Raw genomic sequence first — 17,647 nt, 5'->3', positions numbered from 1 at the left:
AAGACCTTTTCAACGAGTTCAAAAGATTGAAGATCTGACAACCCTATCAAAAGTTATAAGCACTTAAGTGTTATTTATGAGCTTTTTAGAGGCCGGATCATATATATATCGATGAAAACGTTGTCCGGATCTATCATGCAATCTGTCGTTGGATAGGTAATCAAAAGACCTTTCCAACGAATTCAGTAGGTTCTCACAACCCTACCAAAAGTTATAAGCACTTAAGTGTTATTTATGAACTTTGTGAAAGCCGGATCTCAGATATTACCTAGCATTACTCTCTAAATGTGAGGAAGGCACCAACCACCTAATGGTGGATTAAGTAACGTTTTTCAGGATAATTAGCTTAACACGATTTCAAGCTTCCAGAGGAGATGGGCATTGCAAAAGAGACCCTATCATTGGCACGCATTTTGCCAGGATTTTTACAAAAAAAAAACATTTCTAGAGTTGAAAAGGTCCAATAAACCAAATTTTCAGTTTTTGCTTTTTGCGTGCGTGTACCTCTGACTCAAGGCGGTTTCAATAACACCCAAAAAGCCAAAAAACTGGAAATTTGGTTTATTGGACCTTTTCAAAAAAAAAAAACAAAAACTCCAGATTCAAGGGTTCTGATGTTTGCGTAGTTAAAAAAATCAACGTCCCCAGAGTTCAAGAGGTACCTACATATAATCAAGGGTTTTCGAAGCCGAATAAAAAATAAATGCAAGTAATTTTATGGAAAAGTCTTATTTAATAAAAAAAAAAGTTGTACAACACGGTGAAAAGACAAACCAAACTTAGGGCAATACTGATCAAGACGCCTTATGCCTCCGCCGCTTCCGGCACAATCTGCAGGATCGTCTTCCGTTTGGCATCGTACGAGAAGCCGTTCTTCTTGAACAGTTCGCTCTCGTAAAACTGCTTCATGTTGTGGATATCGATCGCCTTGGCACGCTCGATCAGATCCTTCTCCATGACCTCCACGTGGGTGGCGCGGGGACCTTCCTTGCAGCGCAGGTACGCCAACTGGTCGAGCGTCAACTGGCGCAGAATGAAGAACAGCAGCTCGGAATGGTCCTTCTGGAAGGAGAGGTACTTCTGGAACGTCGATCGCATCTTCTTCATCACGCTGAACTTTTGCGCCTCGATGAAGCTTTCCAGCATCATCCGGATGGCCATGTTGACGTCCACGTCCTGGACCGTGTCGCGCAGATGCATCCGGGCGTGCGCTTCCGACATGCGGATAACGCTCTCGATGTGACGCACGGTGATGGGCAGGGAGCCGGTCGAGAGGGACTCTTGACGCAGCTGCGAGTACATTTTAGCGATCTTGTCCTGGTCCATGTTGGTCAGTTTGGGGTGAACGTTCTCCTTCGAGTAGACGATGTACTTCTTGAGCAAATCTTGCGGGATCTGCATGCTGTCGGTGGGTTGAGATTCCGGAATGGTTTCCTCCATGGTGGGGTGGTTCTTGATGTGCGAACCGACAACGAATCGCGCCAGATGTTGGTCCTGCATCGGGTCGAACTCGTCCTTGACGACGCACAGAATGTCGAAACGAGAGAGAATTGGCTCGGACAGGTTGACGTTCTCGGAGAAGGTCATGCTGGGATCGTAACGTCCACCGATGGGATTGGCCGCGGCGATGACGGCGCAACGAGCCTGCAGCGAAGTGATGATACCGGCCTTGGAGATGGAAATGGACTGCTGTTCCATCGCTTCGTGAATTGAGGTTCGATCTTGGTCGTTCATTTTATCGAACTCATCAATCAAACAAACGCCTTGATCTGCAAGCACCAGTGCGCCTGCTTCCAAGGTCCATTCGCGGGTCGCTGGGTTGCGCCGAACGTACGCCGTAAGACCGACAGCGGAGGCGCCCTGACCGGTGGTGAAAACGGCACGCGGGGCGATCTTCTCCGAGTACTTGAGGAACTGAGACTTGGCCGTGCCCGGATCACCGCACAGCAGAATGTTGATGTCGCCACGAAGCTTGTGCTTTTCGCCGTGGTTTTTGGCTTCTCCGCCAAACAGTGTCAGAGCCAAGCTGCGCTTGATGTAATCGTGACCGAAGATGGACGGGGCCATGCTTTGGATGATGCGCTCGCTGATGCGTGGATCTTTGCTCAGCTTCTGAATCGTGGCAATGTCTTCATCCGTCAGGGACGCGACCACTTGCTTGCTGTCCTTGACCACCATATGGTTGGCAATCAGCACGGTCGCAAAGACTGGGAATCCTTGCTCGGTGTTGAGCGACCCGTCGTAGTTGTTGGTGTAAATTCCGGTGACTTCGATTTCATCTCCCGGCTTGCACTGATCGCAAAGATCCGACAGGAGAATGCAATCCTTGCTACGCGGGATTCGTCCAGCTGGGATTCGACCCGGCGATTCCTGCAGGGTGATTTTCTGGTAGTTCCTGTACAAAGTCTGCTCCATGTTGATCGAAAACGGTCCACCGCTCTGACACTCCGGACATGAACCGGGCTTGACTTCGGTGTTCTGGCTCTGCACGAACGGACCCAGGACGTAACCGCACTTGACGCAGTCGTACTTGATGACGGACAACTGTGGCAACACTCCGGTCGTCGCCGTTACCACACCGAGTGTGCGGACCAGCTGATTCAGATGAAGCTTACGGAAGGTTCGCAGCTCTTCCACCAACGGCAAGTCGGAAATGCGCACGTGCACCTCATTCGTGACACGTTCGTACGTGGGATAGATGCTCAGCACCATCTCCTTCGCCACCTTGTCCATAATCTCAAGCATCTGGAACGGTGCCTCCGGCAAGAAGTAGGCCAGCACATGCTGATTGTTTGCCAAGTCCGTGTACGAAACGACAAAGCTGGACTTGTTCTGCTCGCACATCCTCCGGATCCGGTCCCGATAAACGTACTGGCCCTTGCCATCGACAAACGTTCTCAAAAAGCTGTTGAATCGATTGGCAATCTCCGTGCGCGGTCCCAGCATCGAAACCCACTCCTTAATGCTATGCCCTTTGGTGTCTTCGAGATTTTCGATCGACTCGATCATCTCCGCATCTTCAACCTCTCCCCCTTGCGCGGCCTTTTCCGCCGCACGTCGCTTCGCACGCGGAACATCGTCCTCGTCGTCGCTCTTCTCGTAGAACAGATCCCGCTCGTCACGGTGAATTCCAGCGGCGCGATCACGACGTCGCATTTCCGCTTCGGCCGCGGCCCGGTCGGTCTGCGAAATGTCGCTGTAATCTTCCTGGTCCAGATTGGCGATGTCATACTGGTCCAGTTCCGGCATCGCCCGGTAGTCACTAAATTGAGGTAGGATTCAAATTAATTACACGACCCAAACGCAACTCCCCCCTTCCTGCAACTTACTTCTCCATGTTGTCACCAAACAGTTCCTCACCCTCCTCATCCTCGTCGTAATTGTCCTCGCGGATGGTCATGTCGCCGAGGATTTCCTCCTCGTTCTCGAACGGCTCAAAGTCCCCCACGGGAGAGGTCATCCCGGACCGGAAGTTGCGACGGTCAATGTCGCTGGGGGTGTTTGGTGGTGGCGAGCTTGGATTGTCCTGCGGACGAAAGAGAGTAACGGTCAAATATTAGGAAATTCACCACAAACATATTCTCAAATACTTACCGACATCTTGTGAAGTGATAATTAACAAACAAATTCAGGGAAATAACACCAAAAGAAACGATTTTTAAAAAAATAACTTTGTAACACCTGGAGCACAACGAGAACACGCTCCGTCCGCGGCAAATGAAAGCAACAAACTCAGCGATTTTAGGCGCGCAAAAGTGACACCACAGCTGCAAGAACTGCAGCAAAAGCATAAAATATGAAATCCCAAAGGGCCGAATCGGATAAGCGGGGTGTTGTTTTGATTGTTGCACGTTAAACCAGGCTTGACCAATTTTGTTGAGGATAATTTACCCAAAAAGTTTTGAAGCTCCCACACAAAAGAAACACAAAAACTTGGAAAAACTCAATCGTTTATGTTGTTTTATTCCTGCAAGCATAAGTTCCCATCTGTAGTTGCTCCCCCGTTATTTATTGACCAGCACCTCCAGAAGTTACAAAAACGTGCCACGGACGATCGTTTCGAAACTTCTCAAAGGCCCAAAGACTGACCAATACCGGTTCCGGCTACGACCATTGGTAGGGCCTCTATGAAGTGGATGGATATAGTCCGATACAAGAGTGATAGAGACCGCACAATCGACTGCATCTCCGACAAAGTAGGTAATACGTGAGTTTAGGTTGGTTAAAGGCTAGTACGCAGATCGGAAAGAAAGGCGTCAAGAAATAGCTTTACGAACAGCAGAACAAAGGAGAACGAGCAATTTTTCGCTACTGTGGGGCATAAGATTGGGCAGGGAATGCCCAATCTTATGCCCCACAGCTACCGCTGCTGCCCATTTGAAATTTTCCTTGACCGGTTCCTTCCGAAGTGCGTATACCGCTTAAGACGGGTATGAGGTCAGGATTGTCAGAGCGGTTTATAGATCATAATTTTTCGTAAGTTCTTAAAGGTAATAATAAATAACATTATTTGATTAATGACGACCTCGGGATATTTTCATAAAAAAAATCATTACACTTAATATGGGCACAAGACGAAACTTTTTTTTATTCAATGTAATTTTAAAGTTCATTTATTGGCTCAATATTCAGTTATTCATGTTCGAAAAGTTGACACACTCCAGTCCAGTTGTGGCCATTCGTCCTTATTTTTTCTTGCGCTTTTTCGGCACTTCCTTCTTGGAGGATTCCTCGTCCGAACTCGATGAGCTACTACTACTACTGCTGCTGCTGCTGCTACTGGAACTGCTTTCACTGTCGCTCGTGTCCGAATCCGACGAGGAATCGGAACTGGACGATGAACTGCTACTGTCTCTACTACTGTCCGAACTGTCCGATGACGATCCGCCGGATGGTTTCTTGCGTTCCTTGGGCTTTGGCGCGGCACTGGCAGCCACTCTAGAAAATTTAAAGGTTTTTATTACAGCTACTGTTGTAGATATACCCAGAATTAATTTGAAACTTACTCCTTGTTTTCCAACTTGTTAAGGTTTTTCTTTAAGAGCTGCGTCCTCGATGACCGGTGGACGTATTTGCGTTTGCCCTTGCACTCATAGCTCCAGTGACCGAATTCCAGGCACTTTTGGCACCGAACTCCTTTCGGGAAAGCGGCAGCGATTTTCGCTTCCCTGCAAACAATGAAGTTAGTAAAACAATCGAACAGCATTCTATTGAGGAAATAACAACTAACTTACTTTTGCTTTTGCGCTAGTTTCAGCGCTCCTAGATGCATCTTGTTAGGAAACTTAAGGACAAATAAGTCGAGGCAATTTTTTCGTGTAAAATTTATCAAAGATTGAAAAACCTTTTCATCGCTTTTGCAAATTAATTTTAAAACAAATTTTAGGCCAACTCGACGGAGCGAATGCGGTTCTGCAAAACGTTTGTTTACCTCTCAATCTGTTTATGCAGTTTATGCGCTAACTTGACAGCTGACAGCAGCATAAAACTGCAATAAAAATTGTGTAGGGGAGCGTTGTCAGCTTTCAGACATCCGTCGCTCCTTGGTGATCCCACCCTTCTGGAGGACGTCCCGCCAGTGGGCACGAAAATCTTGCGTCGTTAACATAAACGTCAGTTGCTCGTTGATGTTATCATTGTTGTCTTTTGCGTGGCTGCTGAAGGAGCGAAAAAAGTTTTGGTTGGTGAAAAATTTCTTGAAAGTTGTGAAAAATAGTGAAAAACTTAAGTGAAAACTTTATGCGGTGAAAAATAGTGACGAAAATTGTAAGATCAAATAAAGTCGTGGTCAAAATCTGGAGGAAAATAGCCAATTTGAGGCAATTTGCAAAGTGGTTCGCTGGTATTTCCAATTATTGATTTTTCATCGAAATTTTCTCACTGGCAAAGTCTTGGACAAAGTGCTTGAAAATTGACGAAGATTGAATCGGGGTTTAAAAATGTTTTCATTCTTTTCATTGCTGCGAAACATTATTAGAATAGATCATCATATTTAGGAATTTCTGGAGCTTTATTATTAGATAAAATACTTTCCAGTATTTTCGAATCATCCGTGTAATAAAAAGTTTAAGGAAAAATCCTATAAAACGTATGCATTTCTAAAGGTACGTAAACAAGACAAGATGTTTTTGATTACCTTTTTAACAATTTCTTAAGGATAGTTTTTTTTTTGTTATTATTTACCTCGAAGACTGAAACATATTTTCAAGTCGATTAATTTCTAATTAACGAGTTTAAAATTCTTGCATACTTTTTCAAAAGGTCCTATGTACATAGGAAACCCATGGCGCATTGGTTGTATTGAAAAAATAATCTAGAATTAAACATTTCTTTGATTTGCTGATTCAAAGAGGTCTTTGCTGTAGACCATTTGTTTTTAAGCAACAGTTGTAAAAATTATTTGAAGAAGAATGACAATCGATGTTTTAAGAAATAAGTCTGATGCAAATATTTTCCACAGTTTAAGACCCCCCCTCCCCCCTTCAAAATTGGTCCAAAAAATATTTAAAAAAAAACTACAACTGAAAACATTTTGAATTGCATTTTCCTGCGTTTAATAGCATATTTAACATGTCTGGGATCCATACAAAATATTTTCAATTTTAGTGAATTTCCAATGGACCGATTCTTCGGCTCCTTTTAAAAAAAAATCCAAGTTTTTTTCAGCGTTTTGGCTGTAGTGGCAAAATAAAAGAAGAAACCCCCCAATGTTATTACATATTTGGAAAGATAATTGATTTTCCTACAAAGAAATATCATGCAGAATAAACCATATAGTACCTGTGCTTCCCCTGAAATAAAAATGTAGCGTGACGGGACAACATCGTAAAACTGGACTTTTAATAGGCACACTACAAAAATCGCTACATTTTTGCCAGTTTGATTTTTAAAAACTTTTGCTCTTCTACACATTATCACAAATTAAAAAACGAATCTTTTGCTCCTTAAACTGAAAGAATTGGATGAAAATTGAGTTTTTGCCAGCCATTTCTTTTCGTGACGGGACAACGAAAGGAGCAGATTTATGAAAAAACTCCTCTCCCGTACAATGGCTTGCAGACCACTTTTTGTCAATGTTTTAAGGTAAGAAAACGCATTTAAAGCACATTGCAATTATTGCATCATAATAAAAATGATTTTTTTCATATTAAAAATCATATTGAAAATTGAAAAATGTGACATTTTGGTGTAGCTTCGCTAAGAATCGGTCAATGTAAGTTTTTTTTGCTGCGAAAAAAATCTTCGATGCTTGGATATGTTCCAAACTAATGATTGCAAAACTACTGGGCAGATGTAAAACACTTTTTTCACTCAAATGTTATTTCCTTGGCCTGTAATTATTTTTTTATATTTGGGGGTGAACGAATCGATGTTCGCCAGACAATTCCGCACATGCCTGGCCATTAGGCTGTCCCAACAAAATAAAAAGGGGTCAAAATTATGATGCTCAACCCTAGAATGATAGTTAAGGATGCCAGGAACAATGTTTCCATACAACAAAAAATCCCAAATTGCGTGCCTACCACTAGCGTGCCCAGGTCCTCAAGGAAGGTGGGGCAAAAATATTAGAGTTTTGAAAATTTCGTCGTTTATGGACACCCCCTGCCCAATTTTAGAACAAATTTCCGAGGATGGTGGGGCAACTGCCCCATGTTGCCCCACCCTGGGCACGCTAGTGGTGCCTACACAGTAAAAAAATATGTATATTTGGAAGGTGTAATTTTGGAAAGTTGAATATTACCTCTTTAATGTTGTAATTTTACCTCAATTTGGACTGATGCATTACACCAAAAAAGTGGTAAAATTACACATTTTTGCTGACATAAAAGATGTACCCCTTCCCAGATGTAATATTATCTTTTTTTTTGCTGTGTACCGTCATTTGTTTACGGATTTTACTATTTCTCAGGTTCTTCTCAATGAAACTTAATTCTTTAAAAAGGGTTGTGTAGGGGTCATCTTAAGATGACTTAGCTGAGAAAAACTAGTTCCTAGAACAAATTCTGTCATTTTGGCACCTGTCTAAAGTTAAGGTACATTTTTGGCCAAAAATAGCCTCTCGAAAAATCAATTTATTAATATTTTTGTTGGAATTGCTCGAAAAGTACCCAAATGTTTGAAAATCACTTCGTCAAACATCTTAGCATGTCTATACGATTCCCTCGAACAAGAAACACTGTTGGATGACTTGTTTTTACCATATCGTTGTATTTGAGCATCATTTTAGTTTCATTTGACCCAATGTCACCCCCTCTAAGGGAGTGACGATATTAAGAGTATGTTTCAAAAATGCACGTAAGGGACCATGCATAAACCACGTGGACACTTTTTTGGAAATCTAAACCCCTCCCCCCTCCCACCCCCCTCTTTCGTGGACAATTGTCCATACAAAAAAAACATTTTTGTGTGGAGCAATTCCAGCTCAAATCAGGATTTTTTCTGGAACTTTTGAACCCGACCCTCTCCGATTTCAATGACACTTTGTAGACATTTTATCCTAGGGTTAAATAAGCCATTTTTGTGTATATGGAGCCAATTGTACTCGAAAATAACAGTTGAGAAGGGCGTAAGTTATTTATTTTTTTTTTTGTATTTTGCAATTTAAAAATTACTGTATCTCGAAGCCGTTGCATCGTATCAAAAAGTGGTCAATGACAAACTTGTAGGAAATTGGACGAGCTTTCTGAAAAAAATACACTGAAAGAAAAATACACGCCACTTTTATGAGATTTTTTGATTTTTAAGTTTAAACGTAAAATTTGAAGGTGATGTCACGATTGTTTTTTCGTTGGGACATTGAACGAGCTTTCCGGTAAAAATATTTTCGAGACTGAAAAATCAAGTCTGTCTTATAGAAATCACCAAAAAACCTATTTTTTCGACATTTTTATGTTTAGAATCGCTGTATCTCCCCAAGGATTGGACATAGGACAATGCACAGTGGTCCGAAACCGAAATCTAGCGTGACAAAATTGATAGCGGCCACACGTTAAGATTTAGAGCTTTGGTGTCTTGGGGACAAATAATCAGGGTCAATAGGGGCATCTTTTGGTATGGTGGGCATTAGGGTGGTCCAAATTTTAGGGTGGTTCAGAATTTTTATTTTGGCGGGATGACGAGATAGCGCTTTGGTGTCTTCAGAAAAGTTGATAGAGCACAGAGCTCTATCTTCAAACGGGAAGTTTCTAGAGCCATTTTTGTAATTTAGGTTGAAGTGTTTATGAAAAAATGAGTTTTTTGAATTTATCAACTCAGGCTTGTGTCGTAGCGAGTTGGTGTCTTCTAGACATTTGTAGAGCTTACCAAAATACACATTTATCTTCCAAGAGAGTAAAAATCGGACCTTTAAAACGAAAGTTATAGCCAAAATACGACGAAAAAGACGCCATTTTGAAATGTGAATAACTCGTAAAGGTGGTGGAGTTTGACCTCGCTCTTAGAAGCATCTGAAAGTACACATTTTAGAGTACATTTGCTAAAAATATCTCGGAGGTCTTTTTTGTTTAACTTATTTAATCTCAATTTGAAAATGAGAATTTTTTAATCGTTTTTCGCCCATAACTTTTGATAGAATTGACCAAAATTTATTTTTCAAGAATAAAAATGTTCATTTTGACAAGCTCTACAATTGTCTAAGAGGGCTCAAAAATGTACAAAATGATCTAGTGGTTGTAAAAGAAGAAACAAGTTTTGGCTGAAATATTTCAGGAATAAATTTAATTATTTTGTTGATTCCGAGTTATTCACATTTCAAAATGGCGTCTTTTTCGTCGTATTTTGGCTATATCTTTCGTTTTAAAGGTCCGATTTTTACTCTCTTGGAAGATAAATGTGTATTTTGATAAGCTCTACAAATGTCTAGAAGACACCAACTCGCTACGACACAAGCCTGAGTTGATAAATTCAAAAAACTCATTTTTTCATAAGCACTTCAACCTAAATTACAAAAATGGCTCTAGAAACTTCCCGTTTGAAGATAGAGCTTTGTGCTCTTCAGCAAAGTTGCTCAGAATGGTGTTCTCTACAACTTTTCTGAAGACACCAAAGCGCTATCTCGTCATCCCGCCAAAATAAAAATTCTGAACCACCCTAAAATTTGGACCACCCTAATGCCCACCATACCAAAAGATGCCCCTATTGACCCTGATCATTTGTCCCGAAGACACCAAAGCTCTAAATCTTAACGTGTGGCCGCTATCAATTTTGTCACGCTAGATTTCGGTTTCGGACCACTGTGCAATGGTCAATATGGAGACTTTTATGTAAAATTGTCTGGGAAATTGATTTCCATTGGGGACCATCCATAAACCACGTGGACACTTTTTTGGGAACCTGTTACCCCCCCCCCCCCTCGTGTGGACAATTGTTCATACAAAAAAAAAACTTTTTTGTATGGATCGTGGAAATCGCCATACCCCTCCCCCTCCCCTTAAGTGTCCACGTGGTTTATGACGTTTAGACCACTTTAAAAAAAAACAGTTTTTGTAAATGATTTTTGTATTTTTTTAGGAGAGACATACCATCCTGCATATTTTGTGAGTCTTTTGGTAACATCTTAAGCTATTTCCTCAAAAATTTTGAACGAAAAACAATCGTGACATCACCTTCAAATATAACTTTAAACTAAAAAATCAAAAATTTCAGAAAGCCCGTCCAATTTCCTACAAGTTTGTCATTGACCACTTTTTGATACGATGCAACGGCTTCGAGATACAGTAATTTTTAAATTGCAAAATACAAAAATATTTAAATAACTTACGCCCTTCTCAAATGTTGTTTTACGAGTACAATTGGCCCCATAAACACAAAAATGGCTTATATAACCCTAGGATCACATGCCTAAAAAGTTTCATTGAAATCGGAGAGGGTCGGGTTCAAAAGTTCCAAAAAAAATCCTGATTTGAGTTGGAATTGCTCTATGGAGCGTGGACAAAAATGTAGTATCAATGAAAAAATCTAAATGCAAAAATAATTTTTAATTAATAATAATGCATGCAGCTTTTAGGAAATTTCGCGACAAACATTTTTTATTCTTTAACATTTAATTTATGTCCTCGCAAAGCCGAGATACTCTCAAAAAACAAAAATCAATTTCAATTCTTAGGTAAATTAGCGTTTTTAAACTCAACATTGGCTACTATGTTTACAAACGGGAAAGCTATTAATGTATATTTTTCATACAAATGTTTCTTCCTAAAACAGGGGACATTAAAATAAAATTTGAAGCCCTAGACGATCCATCATGAATAACTTTATTATGTTTGTTACGTGTTTGTAAACCATTTTTAGTATTTTGTTGTTGTATGGAAACATTGCTATTTGTTATTTTGTTATTTTTTATTGAAGGTGGACAAAACTGCCGCTCAAATCAAGTCCGTCCTATATGTATTTTTTTCAATATTGAGTTATTGATGCAGTTTGATTCAAAATCATGTAACTATCAGAAAAAACTAATAAACTTTAGTACTTTGTTCCAGAAAACCAAGAAAATTCACTTTTTCGTGAAATTCTAACACGTAACCTTATGGGCGGGACAAATTTGACTTGCGTTTTTCTCGGCTTGCTGTTTTTACATATGGGATGGACTCGATAAGAGCGGCAGAAAAGCTTCCTTGAACTGTGTCTGGTATTGTTTAAGGCACTTTCTCAAAAAGGCACAAAACCACCTCATCTTATTGCATTAAAAAGTACATAAAACTCAAACCTAGTCACTATCAAAACTAACTCAATAAATTAACATAAATATCACAGTTTCTTTAAATCTACGTGTGTATCCTCAGGTAAGCGATGGGATTTCAGGTGATTAAGGAATCGTTTTTTGATTGTGTCACGTGAGATATCAAAGTGGAACAGATCTGAGCACAAGTTTAAAACACGACACAATGTAGTCAGTAAACGTCATTTTGCTATCCAGCATCACATACAAATCTTTGACACAGGTACACTGCACATGTCCGCATAAATGCCCCATATGCAAAAACAGCAAGCTGAGAAAAACGCATTTGAAGTTTGTCCCACACATAAGGCTACGTGTTAAGATTTCGTGAAAAACTGGATTTCCTACTGATTTCTAGAACAAAGTACTGGATGTTGTACGTTTCTGAAAGAGCACACGATTTTGAACCAAACTGCATCGTTAACTCAAAAACGAAGAAAATGCATATGAGCAGTTCTCTACGGAATCGGTCTTTTTTCTTTAATTTTAATTTTTGTATTTTTTAATCCGGCTGAAACTTTTTTGGTGCCTTCGGTATGCCCAAAGAAGCCATTTTGCATCATTAGTTTGTCCATATAATTTTCCATACAAATTTGGCAGCTGTCCATACAAAATGATATGTGAAAATTCAAAAATCTGTATCTTTTGAAGGAATTTTTGATCGATTTGGTGTCTTCGGCAAAGTTGTAGGTATGGATATGGACTACACTGAAAAAATTGATACACGGTAAAAAAATTTGGTGATTTTTAATTTAACTTTTGTCACTAAAACTTGATTTGCAAAAACACTATTTTTAATTTTTCATTTTTGATATGTTTTAGAGGACATAAAATGCCAACTTTCAGAAATTTCAGAATGGGCAAAATCTTTGACCGAGTTATGATTTTTGAATCAATACAGATTTTAAAAAATCGAAATATTGGTCGCAAAATTTTTCAACTTCATTTTTCGATGTAAAATCGAATTTGCAATCAAAAGTACTTTAGTGAAATTTTGATAAAGTGTACCGTTTTTAAGTTATAGCCATTTTTAACTTTTTGAAAATAGTCGCAGTTTTCATTTTTAAAAATAGTGCCCATGTTTGCCCACTTTTGAAAAAATATTTTGGAAAGTTGAGAAAATTCTCTATATTTTGCTTTTCGGACTTTGTTGATACGACCCTTAGTTGCTGAGATATTGCCATGCAGGAAAATTGATGATGTTCACCCAAACAACCCACCATTTTCTAATGTCGATATCTCAGCAACTATAGGTCCGATTTTCAATGTTAATATATGAAACATTCGTGAAATTTTCCGATCTTTTCGAAAAATACTTTCAAAATTTTAAATCAAGTCTAACATTTCAAATGGGCGTAATATTGAATGTTTGGCCTGTTTGAAATGTTAGTCTTGATTTTGAATTTTGAAAGTATTTTTTCGAAAAGATCGGAAAATTTCACAAATGTTTCATATATTAACATTGTGAATCGGACCTATAGTTGCTGAGATATCGACATTAGAAAATAGTGGGTTGTTTGGGTGAGACTTAGAAAACATCAATTTTCCTGTTTTTAACCTTGCATGGCAATATCTCAGCAACTAAGGGTCGTATCAACAAAGTCCGAAGAAGCAAAATATAGAGAATTTTCTCAGCTTTTCAAAAATATTTTTTCAATAGTGGGCAAACATGGGCACTATTTTAAAAATGAAAACTGCGACTATTTTCAAAAAAGTTACCTAAAAAGGTTATAACTTGAAAATGGTGCACTTTTTCAAAAATTCACTAAAGTACTTTTGATTGCAAATTCGATTTTACATCGGAAAATAAAGTTGAAAAATTTTGCGACCAATATTTCGATTTTTGAAAAATCTGTATTGATTCAAAAATCATAACTCGGTCAAAGATTTTTGCCCATTCTGAAATTTCTGAAAAGTTGGCATTTTATGTCCTCTAAAACATATCAAAAAATGAAAAAAATTAAAAATAGTGTTTTTTTGCAAATCAAGTTTTAGTGACAAAAAGTTAAATTAAAAATCACCAAATTTTTTTTTATCGTGTATCAATTTTTTTCAGTGTAGTCCATATTCATACCTACAACTTTGCCGAAGACACCAAATCGATCAAAAAATTCCTTCAAAAGATACAGATTTTTGAATTTTCACATATCATTTTTGTATGGACAGCTGCCAAATTTGTATGGAAAATTATATGGACAAACTAATGATGCAAAATGGCTTCTTTGGGCATACCGAAGGCACCAAAAAAGTTTCAGCCGGATTAAAAAATACAAAAAAAAATCGAATGACCGAAATCTCAGAGAATTGCTCATATGGGACATTTATGCGATCATGGGCAGTACAGTGAGTCAAATATTTGCCCGTACCCCCCGTACGGAAAATTTTGTGATATAAAAGTACATAAAATTTGACTAAAGTACCATGTTTTATACATCAATCGACGCGGCAGAATGTCCTCTTTAAGACACTGTCATTGGATTTGCAAAAAACTTTTTCTTAAAAAATACAAAAATAGTTTACTGAAAAAATTAAAAAAGAGGTCAAATAATTGTCCTAACCCCTAATAAAAGTACAAAATCTGATCATTTCAAGTACAAAATCTGATGAATTCATTTAGATTTTTTTTTAAATCTGTTTCCAACCTATTGTCTAAACCAGCCTTTAAGAAAACATCACGTTAAAAGCAGAGAGAACTCTTAGTTAAAAGTACGCTCTGCTTAGTATTTATGTTTTGTTTACAAAGGACAATGCGTCTCCACTCAAAAGTTCATCACTGAAAAGCCCCAAAGTCCCCATGCGGTCATCGTTTCTCCCAAAAGCCCTGTGCCCTAAATGTGTCAATTCCGGCGACCGTTGACAGTTGGAGCCCCTCTTCCCGAAGAGTAAACGTCACGCGTCGGGTCCGCGGCCCACGGGAAGGCCTTTTGGGGGACATGAGCGGCGCCTGCGCCCAACGGCGTTCGGCACCACTTCGGCCAGGCTTCGTGCCCTCCATTGGCAGTGTGTGCGGTTGGGGCACTTTTTCACCCTGGCAGATGCGCACTTGCAGAACGATTTCCGATTTTCCGAATTCGATCGGTTGCCGTGTCAAGTGGTGGACGGAAGTTTGAAATTCGTCGTCGACTTTTTCTCCAGAAATTTCAACCATTCTGTACTGTTCAGGGGTGCCCTGGTCCTGTTCTTCTTCACTCCACGTCCATCCCAGTCCCGAAGGGTGTGCACACTTGCTTTCTAGCTGGCCACCGTTCCGCAGTTCCGGGTTTTTTGGAAGATCTCGAGGAAGTTTTTTTCCGCAGCATTGGGAGAGCAGAAAAAAGGTCCGAACTTCTTTGTCCCCGATTCCCGTTCGCGCAGCGTGCAAGTGAAAATTTTCAGTGCACTTGTGAAAATATTAATCAATAATATAGGAAATATAAGAGCGAAATAAGCCATCATTAGAGGGATAAAACTAGTGAAAAACGGGATGCAGTAAAGGAAAAACTCACCAGTTACAAGAAATTCATCATAATCAGTGAAAAAGTGAATAGCAAGAGAGAGGAAAAAGTCATCTCTTCTCTGGTGTGTTACGTGATATCAATTTTCTTCCTCAGAGCAGAAGACCGCAAAGATTGTAAAGTTGGGAATTGAAGAACATAAGTTAGCCTAAAGCAAGGACAGGAAGAAAGAAAGTGATTTAGAGTTTCTCTAAAAAGAGAAGAGAGAAGAAAAAAAACGCCGTCGACCATGTTTTCCGGATTAACCAACCAGGTCAGCTCGTGGATCGGAGCGGCCAAGGGCGAACCACAGGACGAGGAGGTGCCAACTCCGCCAAACTCGGCCGCGACGGCCACAGTGGCTCCGCCCGTAGCCGCCACAACCGTGGACACATCAGCGGCATCGGCCGCGGCTGCCGCACCCACGGGAGATGAAGGTGACAAAAGGTTAGTTACTACTCCCAAGCCCCATTGATCCTGCAGGACTCGCGAGTTTCGCCCATTTACGCATCTTTTTTCATTTGAACTTTCAACCCCTCCGCCGATGATGACGACGGGGCGACAGCCTCTCTTGCCAGACACATTTTGGGTGGGGGTGGCATCTGACGAACGGCGAGAGAAAATTTTCAAATCACATGGTACAGCACAGCAGCAGCACACGATGATGCCAAGTCATGTGCGGTTTGCTAGGAAATTACTATTTCGAAAGTTTTTAACGTTTTAAAAATGTAACTTGTTTTTTACGTAACTTTTTTCTTCTACTACAAAATCGATGCTTCAATAAGTAATATACTTTTGCTAACTTAAGTGCAACAACCCCCACCCAATAAAATGTAGATCATCGTCGTCCTGATTAGCTCTTATTCGTTCATTCTTTCTCCGGAAAGGCAAGATGCCAAAGAAAAATAAAATTGCCGGAAGTGGGTGGAATGTGTACAGTTTATGAATAAACGCAGGAAACTGGTATCCGGGGTGCTCAGAAAAAATAATAATTGAATTAATCTAGCGCCTTTTTGTCTCGTAGAACAATTTCTTGTTGCATATGAACTGAGAGCACGTTTCTGCCATTATCAACCGAGATAAGTCAATGTTGAGATACCATGCAACTCCATCAAAACTTGGCTAGGCTCACATTTTAAAGGAGGAGGATTGCAATTGGTATATGACTGCGCATGAATGAATTATAATGAGACACAATAATAGTACTATTCAAAAAACGTTACTTAAGAGGCAGTATTTGTAGATTCTGCTCGGTTTGTTCTAGAGGTCGTATCGAGGTGCTCCGATTTGGATGAAACTTTCAGCATTTGTTTGTCTATACATGAGATGAACTCATGCCAAATATGAGCCCTCTACGACAAAGGGAAAAGGGGTAAAACGGGCATTGAAGTTTGAGGTCCAAAAAACATGAAAAATGTTAAAATTGCTCGCATTTCCGTAAAACTTCATCAATTCCAACTCTCTTAGATGCATTCGAAAGGTCTTTTGAAGCCCTTCAAAGTGTGCTATAGACATCCAGGATTGGTTTGACTTTTTCTCATAGCTTTTGCAAATTACTGTTAAAAATTGATTTTTTTAAAACCTTAATAACTTTTGGCAACAGCCTCCAACACCCATACTCCCATAGGTCAAAAGTTAGGAATTTCATGGACTATAAGCCTACGGTATTAACTTTTTGGCCAATCGCAGTTTTTCTCATAGTTTTACGATTTTTCTAGAACAAACATTTTACAACGTTAGTTTTTGCCCTGTAGGCCAAGAAGACGGCACTTTTTGGTCTCAATTTTGTCATATTCGGAATCCTCGGACAATTTCACGTAAGTTAGAAGTATTGGAATTGTAATTTTGATTTAAAAAATAATTAAATAAAACATTTTTGATAAAAGAAATAGATCTTATTTACTCTATGATCAATACGTCAAATGCTGTATCAAGTAGGCGAAAACTTGTTTTACCCCTAATTAGACAAAATGCTAAATAATATTTTAATTCATTATAAATGGCATTTTTTCCAATCAAATTCAAAATTCCAACACCTCAATCTAATGTAAAATTTTCTGAGGATTCCGAATATGTCAAAATTGAGACCAAAAAGTGCCGCTATGGAGGCCTAAAGGGCATAAACCAACGTTGTAAAATGTTTGTTCTAGAAAAATCGTAAAACTATGAGAAAAACTGCGATTGGCCAAAAAGTTAATACCGTAGGCTTATAGTCCATGAAATTCCCTAACTTTTGACCTATGGGAGTATGGGTGTTGGAGGCTGTTGCAAAAAGTTATTAAGGTTTTAAAAAAATCCATTTTTAACAGTAATTTGCAAAAACTATAAGAAAAAGTCAAACCAATCCTGGATGTCTATAGCACATTTTGAAGGGCTTTAAAATACCTTTCGAATGCATCTAAGAGAGTTAGAATTGATGAAGTTTTACGGAAATGTGAGCAATTTTAACATTTTTCAT

The 17,647-nt window shown here is 39.5% G+C and overlaps 3 protein-coding genes across 10 annotated transcripts in view; 1 reads left to right on the top strand and 2 right to left on the bottom strand.

The window, feature by feature from the left end:
• Positions 1-710: 710 nt before the first annotated feature.
• Positions 711-3,743, bottom strand: LOC6033830 (DNA replication licensing factor Mcm2). The gene is made up of 3 exons (XM_001844172.2): positions 3,595-3,743; positions 3,330-3,526; positions 711-3,262 (listed from the first exon to the last, which is right to left on the bottom strand). Exons 1-3 carry the CDS (start codon positions 3,598-3,600, stop codon positions 805-807), a joined length of 2,661 nt encoding a protein of 886 aa, XP_001844224.2. The 5' UTR covers positions 3,601-3,743; the 3' UTR covers positions 711-804.
• An 821-nt stretch (positions 3,744-4,564) lies between these two features.
• Positions 4,565-5,443, bottom strand: LOC6033832 (zinc finger CCHC domain-containing protein 10). The gene is made up of 3 exons (XM_038260304.1): positions 5,235-5,443; positions 5,007-5,168; positions 4,565-4,938 (listed from the first exon to the last, which is right to left on the bottom strand). Exons 1-3 carry the CDS (start codon positions 5,270-5,272, stop codon positions 4,686-4,688), a joined length of 453 nt encoding a protein of 150 aa, XP_038116232.1. The 5' UTR covers positions 5,273-5,443; the 3' UTR covers positions 4,565-4,685.
• Positions 5,444-5,585: 142 nt separating this feature from the next.
• The window catches only part of LOC6033834 (synapse-associated protein of 47 kDa), a 48,212-nt gene continuing 36,150 nt past the window's right edge, over positions 5,586-17,647 (top strand). For 2 of the 8 annotated variants that reach the window (XM_038260298.1, XM_038260297.1), the window contains exon 1: positions 14,758-15,636. In XM_038260298.1, the coding sequence (XP_038116226.1) occupies positions 15,440-15,636 (197 nt within the window). In that variant the 5' untranslated portion in view covers positions 14,758-15,439. Of the gene's footprint in view, positions 5,843-14,756; positions 15,637-17,647 lie in introns of those variants that run through there. The other 6 variants (XM_038260294.1, XM_038260293.1, XM_038260292.1 and 3 more) reach the window with 6 other exon arrangements.

This window comes from Culex quinquefasciatus, chromosome 3, assembly GCF_015732765.1.
Source record: "Culex quinquefasciatus strain JHB chromosome 3, VPISU_Cqui_1.0_pri_paternal, whole genome shotgun sequence".
NCBI classification, from domain to species: domain Eukaryota; kingdom Metazoa; phylum Arthropoda; class Insecta; order Diptera; family Culicidae; genus Culex; species Culex quinquefasciatus.
Note: the sequence above shows the minus strand (reverse complement) of the source record. Positions and strands in the feature narration are given on the sequence as shown.